General features: G+C 34.0%; 1 protein-coding gene across 1 annotated transcript in view; it reads left to right on the top strand.

The window, feature by feature from the left end:
* TAPT1 (transmembrane anterior posterior transformation 1) overlaps window positions 1–8,063 on the top strand; it is a 74,173-nt gene continuing 66,110 nt past the window's right edge. Inside the window, exons 1-3 of the mRNA XM_019526318.1 lie at window positions 1–76; window positions 4,297–4,363; window positions 5,178–5,201. Coding sequence (XP_019381863.1) covers window positions 67–76; window positions 4,297–4,363; window positions 5,178–5,201 — 101 coding nt within the window. The 5' untranslated portion in view covers window positions 1–66. The remainder of the gene's footprint in view (window positions 77–4,296; window positions 4,364–5,177; window positions 5,202–8,063) is intronic.

Genomic DNA, 8,063 nt, shown 5'->3' with positions numbered 1-8,063 from the left:
ATGTGTTCACCCTGCTTCCTCTGAGAGTTTTTTTGGCAATGTTCCGGTTCATCACTCTGCCTTGCTATGGCTTACGGTAAGTAGGTTTTGTTTTTGTTTTTTTCTAAAGAAAATATGGTTAGTGTTTAAAGAATACTAATAGTTAAGTTTTTGTAATTAGTTTGTTTAGTTTTATGGCCCTCAGTCTTAGACTTTTGGAGCCCATTATTAATTCAAGAACTGTAAAAGAGTTTCTTAACCCCAAACAACACAGGGAAGTGATATTAGGTGTACTGTCCATTCAGTCAGTTTGCTTCACTGACTGCATTATATCAAGTTCATAATTATTCTTAAGTACATTGAGATTAAAAGACACAGCAGACAGCCTTATCTCTGGGTTTTATTCTGTTAAACTATCTTTCTTGTGAATGAACTGGCACTCTTTGTACCAATGTGACCTGCATGAGAATTGAGACCCGTGGCTTTATGTTAATATACATACTTAAGAGAAATTTTGTGAAAACAAAATTAACCCTTTTTTAAAAAAGGGTAGCAATATAAGATGTATGATATTTATTTAAGGAAATGGAGTGGTAGTTCATTAATGGGATTTTTAAGGAACTGGCTTTTGTGGGATTGGTAATGAATATACAGGCTTTCATTCCATGGCTGTTAGGTTAGATCAGTATTAAAAGTTTTAGAAAGCTATTAATCTCATTCTGAAAAGGGATCTATCTCTAGTTGGGCTTTATACAAGATTTGGAATATACTGTATATGATCGGTGAGAATTTCCAGGGCTGGTGCCCATGCTGAATTTTATTTGGGGTGTGAAGCTAATTGGATCCTGTTTCCACAAGCTGTACTTCAACCTGATAATTGTGGGCAATTTATAGTTGTAATACATTCATGTAGTGTTTTACGAAACACATTATTTGAAATATTTTATTTTAGAACCAGTCTTCTGCACAAAATGAAATTAGTTTGATTATTTCACAAAAAAGTCATAGCTTTTGAAGCATCTTTTATATGCATGGAAATTTTGTGTGCCTATTTGGAGATAATTTTAAAACTATTAAAATGATCACTAGATGGCAGCCTTCAACATCTTATCTTTCTCCTTAAATTCAAGCTTCAACCTAGGAGAGTTTTCATAATGCAGATATGGATTTTATCGCCATGTACAGCAAAGTATCAATTTTATTTTTTATTACCAATTAAATTACGTTTTAAAATATAAAACTTGTAATGATGTTATTAAATGTAGTTACACTCTCAAGTGGCTTAAAAATGGCATTGTGAAGATTTATTCTTATTGACTCTTTTACTCGATTCACACCTTACTGCTGGACTTGCAGGTTCAGTGTAGTTTGGAAACACATTTTTCTATTTGTTTGTCATAATCTGGAATAAAAACATAACAGACAGACAACTATATTTACACCTTAACAACTCCATTGCCTTCAGTAAGGTTGTACAAATGTACACGGTCCAACTTTTTATAAATTTTAACTATTATCTGTAAGAGTCAGTAGAATCCACCTTATTCTGCTGAAATTAACTTCACTTTTTGGGACTAAAGAAGTAAGTAGGAGGAAAACTTTTTATTTTTATTACTTACGTCAGCAGCTATGATTCTCACTATCCTTAAAGGAGTGGATCCTTTCAGTAAAAAAGTTCAGTTATGTGCAAACACTTTCCCAGTCAACCTCACTTTAAAACCTAAGTCCAAATGCATTTAGATAAACTCTTCATTAGACAAGATTGCTAATACTGTGTATGCCACAATAGTTCACTGTCTCGTGCTGTGTCTAATTCATGGATATTTTAAATTAGTTCACGCTTAACTAAAGTTTACCATACACTGTAACTTTATCTGTAATTATACAGTAAATTTGTTTCTAGACATAGTTCTGTTTTACACATGTTTGGTACTTAAGTACACTGGTTCAGTTTGCTATAGCAAAAAATAAGATTTGGGCTTTAATTTTAAAAAGTACTAGGCTACGATTTGTATCTAAATAACATTTAGGTATGTGAAACACATCTACAATTACTAAAGTTATTGATTACAAAGCAGATGACTTGATATCTTTAACTTTCTCTTCCTCAAATTCAGGTGGGTTCTCTCACCCTTATTTCAAACAAATTGACTTCCTTATAGCTGTAACATCATATTCCATTCTGTGTAGTAAATAAAAGTGCTCCTCCCTTCTTTTTCATTGAGAACTTGGTAAAGAGATTGGCTGACATTCTGTATCCCTTTTACTCTTTTATTTTTCCTTGAAATTTGTAATGCTCTTTCTAAAATAGAAAAGGATTATATTGCTCTGTTTTTGAAGGAATAAAAGTCTGGGTTTTTTGATGTCAATCTATTCATGGTACTATGTAAGGTACTTAAATGAAAAAAAAGGAACTGCATTTAGTAGTCTTTTCTGGGTTTTTTTGTTTTTTTTTCTAACATTCATTCACTTAAAGCTAGCTGAGATGGACAGGAAGATTTACCATGTTTTAAAAGAGTTTCCAGTCTCATTTCTATCTCTTTCTTCAAGTCTGACATTCTTGCTTTATCTGGTAGAGAATGCAAATTCTTTTGCACTTAATGATCAAATCATCATTGCAACTCACTTCCTTGGTCTAGATTTTGGTTCTTTGAGAAAATTCCAGTTCTGTGTATTTGTCAGTACAGTACCTTCAGAGATGCTCAGAATTGCTTAAACCACAAAGCATGTGTTGCTAGAACAATCCAAGTTTGTCATTGAGAAAAATGTGAACTGTCTTTTTGATCTCTTTTATAGTCAAACTCGGGGTACTGCTGGACCTTCCCAACCTCCATGTTTGCATAGCCTGGCAAGCTTAACTTCCTTAGGTCTTTCTTCCATATGTACATCTTCTGTAATTTCCTCCAAATATTTGACAAAACTGCGCAGGAAGTTGAGGAAAATTGGTAAATCAACCCTTTAACACAATTCAGATAACTTCATTATATATATGTTTCCTATTTTCCTAAATAAAAAAAATCTTTCTTTGCTAGTCTTTATCATAAATTAAGCTTTGGATAATTAACCAAGATATTCTTCAGCTGCTTGAGCATGTGTTAGAACCATAATGTAAAGGTTTCCAGAAATTTGTTGGAAACATCTTTTAAAACATTTACATTGCTTGAGGACAGTTTCCTTGTAATAGTCCTGTAATAAAAAGTACTTTTTTGACACTTAAGACTAGTAAGATCTGGCTCAACACATAAGTTGTTCCAGGCATAATGCAGCTTCTGCCTTTTATAGAAGCATTTTCTAGAAATGTTGATTTTTTTTTTCTTGACCTTTTAACCTAATATAGCTACAGTCCCTTGAAGAAATGACGCAGACCACTATTGCTCACAAGAATATTGTGCAAAGTGTTAAAAGTGAAACCTTAAAATTGCCTGTTTTCTACAAGACATTTTGGATACTAAATCGGGTGCTCTTTGCCCCTAAAGAAAATGAAGCCTGTAATTTAGTCATGAAATCAGTAAGGACCAGCTCAAGTTACATCTTTGTTCTTTCTTAAAAGAAGGGCTTTCTTGTTCCTACTGACCTACGCCTTTAAAAAAACGACAAGAAAATACTTATTTAGGCAATACATACATATAAATAGGAAATGTTAACATCCAACTAGCATGGCCTTGAAATGCTTCATGAAGAGTGAAACTCGTTTTGTTTTTTGAGAGCAAATAAACAGACTTGCTCTAAACATGCTTGTCATACAGGGTATCTTACTGCTCTGTTTCATTTCCTCTGAAAAATGAGTAGATTTTTGTCTAGTTATGACTAATTTAGCTTACTTCTACTACAGATGCACCTCAAAGTAACTGTAACATACCCCATCCTCCTTATCAAAGACCACAGGGCTTTAGTCTCTTCCTTAAATATATCTGTTGCATTACTTGAAGGAAAGAATTATAGCAGAGAACTTTCTACGGGGGGAAAAAAAGCTTGCTCACTTTTCTTTTACAGATCTTATTCCTTTGTTCATGTTGCCAGACTTGGTTAAAAGTAAATTTCAGTTCACATTGCAGACTTGGTCCCAAGCCTTATTTTTTGCTAAGGACTAATTTCAGCTGTTTAATATACACAAATCCTTAATTGTCTAATTAAGTTCAGTGAGAAAGCACATGTCTCTTTCTAGCAGAATGTATTCTGATTTATCACTTAAAAAAAAATCCCAGTTTCGTTCTGTATGTGCTATATTAGTCTCGGAACAGGTGTCCCTCTTTCCATAATAGTTCGTAGTGTAGCAACATTACAACCTTCTCTTTCTCTCTCTTTCTTGTAAATCAGACCGAAGGGAAGAGCACTTTCACTTCCTTTATAGGATGGAATGTGGTGTCACAGGGACTCCTCCATGGTGAGTAAATTCTGATTTTTTTCCTTCCGTGCTATCAGACAAATTCACATCTTGTGTGTGAATGAACTGATTACATGTACAGCTGGACAGCGTGGGTAGATAAAACAGCATTCCTGTATAGAGAAACTTGACACTTGTATATAATGCCCGCAATTATTCATGACACTGTACAGGAACGCATAAAGACTAATTTCTTACTATGTAGAATAGGTTTACTTTTCTCATGTCACCTTATTTATTGGGGCCATTGACTATATGGTGATTTTAACTAGTTTGTATATTGAGTGTATGTGCACTACAGCATTTAAAATCATAGCTCCTGATGTAGTTTTGATTATTGGTGATTGTATCCAGCCTAGTTTTACTTCATATTATATAATATTCTAACTAACTCTTGCATAAACCATCATAGTTGTATATCAAACATGGTGTATTTCAGCCAAAGAGATCTTATTTTGTGTGTGGGAGGGGTTGTTTTTGTTGTTTTGTTTTGTTTTTTTACTCGATTGAATGATACGACTTGTCCCTTTGGTAACCAGAAGATTAGCCCCAGTCTCTTGATTTTTTTTATCTGACCGTGTTTCATCATGTGAAATTAAAGGACTAATTTTGTTGGGTTTTGGGAAGGGAATATTTGGAAAACTTCTAGACCTTTCTCTGCATAAGAAAATACAGCCATCTTTTGAAACATTCTCTACTCATTTGCTAGTTTTTAATATGGTAGTTAATTTTCTTTAAAAAGAAAATTAACTAACTGACAGCTTTTTTGACTAAAATTTACATAAAGTTTTACTTTGCATTTATTTTGAAACAGCCCTCACAGAGGCCTAAGAATAAGGTTGGTTTTATTTAATTCTTAGCATGATTTTGTGCTGTGTTGTGTGTATGTAGCTTTTGTTGTTTAAAGTGCAATTTGATAATGGTAAATTTATCCTTTCATTTGTCTTAAATCTTTACTTGCGGTAGATGTCTGGTAGCAATCACTGACATTAATGAACCCTATTAAAGCTGGTCAAAATAGATTTTATTTCTAAGGCTTCTTAATTGTGAAATCAGGAACAGTTTTAGAAGATTATTTTTAGCAGATTCTCTGATACCTTTTGAAAAACTTGGACAAGTTCCCTCTTGTAAGTAACCATGCCTCTTCATCAGATTCATTCTAGTGGTGTTTTCCTTGACATTTTAATTGCTAGAGAGACATCTGAAAATCAGGTATCTTAAATATTAACTTGTTCATGCCTCATTTAAAGTCACAATCCTCTTTTAAATCACAGTTCATTCATGTAGATATAATTATGATGTACAAGACTTCTGATGACGAAAAAGATATTCTATGGAGTTTGTCTAACAGTCTAGTTTCCTATAAATGTCTTTAGTAGCAGTAAAAATGGAGAAGGAAAACTGATTATACTTCTTGAAATACAACTATTTCTAAACACAATTATTTCTCCAAGTAAACTTTTAAATAATTTTGAGAGAACCTTTATAGAATTATGTCTGCTGTTATACGAGAGAGAATAAATTCTCTGAATAGATTGGACCAAAACCAGTTATAAATTCAAATTTTTTAGTTGATGACGTGGATTTAATTAACATAAATATGTCTAATATTTGTAATACACAAACACACCATTTTCAGTTTTTAAATTTTAATTTTTTCTATACTAAACAGCTTTTCCACTTCCCATCGTTCTTATTTGTGCCAAGTATCATGCAGGTTGGCACTTCATCTTGTGAAATAGTGTCCAGGTTTTTAAAAGATTTGAATGAATTAGCACTCTTTGTATCAATGTGACCTGGGTGAGAATTGAAACCTGTGGCTTTATGTTAATATAAATGCATAAGAGAAACTTTGTGAAAACAAAATCAACTCCTTTTTTTTAAAAAAGGGGAGCAATATAAAATCTATGACATTAGTTGAGTAATCTTAGTTAAGTAATGTATTAATAATTGACTCACCACAGAATGCACAGCATTTAATACTGAGTAGGAAAACAAAAGAAAATCTTCTTGTTTAAACTAAACTCTTCATTTAGTTTTACAGTCGTTAACACTAAGGTATTTTAATGTGTAAGCCAGACTGCAAAACTAACTAGTTTGTAGCACTGTCTCTACTGGGGAAAAGGCAGCAGCAAGTAATCTTTAAATAAGAACATTCTACAATAAAATCAATTTTATCTAAGGTATTAATGCAGGTAATATATTAATAAATATTTTAACTTTTAAAAAATGATTTAATTGGCATAAGAAAATGTATCTAAACTACAGTCAGAATTACAGCAACTATGATATTCAGAGTTGAAAGTTGTTTTTGCAAAAGTAGAAATTTTATTGTCATGTAAGAAATGCTAGGCAACAATAGCAGCTTACTTAAAATTCAGTTGCTTATAATTTAATTGAGTTTTAGTAACTTGAGTTGGAATTTTGCATTTTGGTCTCTGTGGCTGAATTTTTTGTAAGCTTGAGTGAAAATAATCTGAATCCGTTTTGAGAGAGGTTAGCAAAAATAATTAGCTTTGTCAGTGTTTTAAAAAAAGTGACTCTCTAGTTCTAATACCTTTTGGGGTGGGGTGTTGGAACCATGCATTGAATTTTGGTAGGAAGATAGTTCATCACTCAAAGACATTTTTCTGATTTCCCACTGGAATATTTATCTAGACATTCTCTTCTGATCACATGATAGCAGATCAGAATCTGTAGACAAATACAAGTTAGTACACATTGATGTACAATTCTAAATAAACTATAACCACTTGGAAAATAGAGATGAAGAAAGACAGTTCAACAAAGACTCTACTAGAGTTAGTGTGCAAAATAAAGATGAAATGGACTATAGTAGTCCCAGATATGTCACAAATGAAAGGTGTACCATCAGTTCTGGTTCCTCATCTCAAAAAGATTAAAGTAGGAAAGGTCTAGAGGAGAGAAAAAATACTATAAGCAGAAAAATTCCATATAAAGAGAATTTTAAGATTATGTAGTTGGGCAGTGAGTATAAAACAGTATATTAGCATCCAATAACAACTTGCATGTATTGGATGTTGCTCTTATCTTTTCAGCAAATAGAAAAGCCCAGCAAAATTATAAGCTATCGCATTAAAGAGAATCAATTAAAAAAAATATTTACAGGAAATATTTTTATGATTCATAATTAACTACTGCAGCTTGCCAAAAGACTGATCCTAAGGGTTAAATACATCTCCAAAAGATGATTATATATGTGAATAATAGGGGTGCACTGATGAAGATTTTTTTTTTTTTTTTGCCCAGTACTGAAATAGTCTATTAACCAGCAGTATCAGCCAGTACTGATCCGATTGCTAATATGCAGCCTGGCAGCTTAGAGAGCAGCATCTGGCTGGTAAGTCTGTTGGGGGAAAGAGGCGTGGGGGTTGCAGTTAGAGGCCCCCATGGTCAGGGAAGGAGTGAGGCAGGGCATGGGACAGCCGTGGGCTGCTTGTCTGGGCAGAGGGGGGCAGCTACTGTTGCTGCGCTTACACTGGGGGAGGCATGGGGGGGTCCTGTGACCTCTGAATCTGTGCAGGGAGAAAGGGAGGCTGCGCACTGTGGGCCTGAGACTGCACCAGCCTCTTCCCAGCAGTGGGGCTGGACTGGGGCTGCGCTTAGGTGGGGCTGGCAGCAGCGGTCCTGGGAGGGGGGGGCTGCAGCCACTCCAAAATTTGCTGTTACCCCCCCCCAC

The sequence above is a fragment of the Gavialis gangeticus genome, unplaced genomic scaffold, assembly GCF_001723915.1.
Source record: "Gavialis gangeticus isolate Ggan-Ray unplaced genomic scaffold, GavGan_comp1, whole genome shotgun sequence".
In the NCBI taxonomy this organism is placed as follows: Eukaryota; Metazoa; Chordata; order Crocodylia; family Gavialidae; genus Gavialis; species Gavialis gangeticus.
The sequence above is the reverse complement of the archived record's forward strand: the minus strand, read 5'-3'. Positions and strand labels throughout refer to the sequence as shown.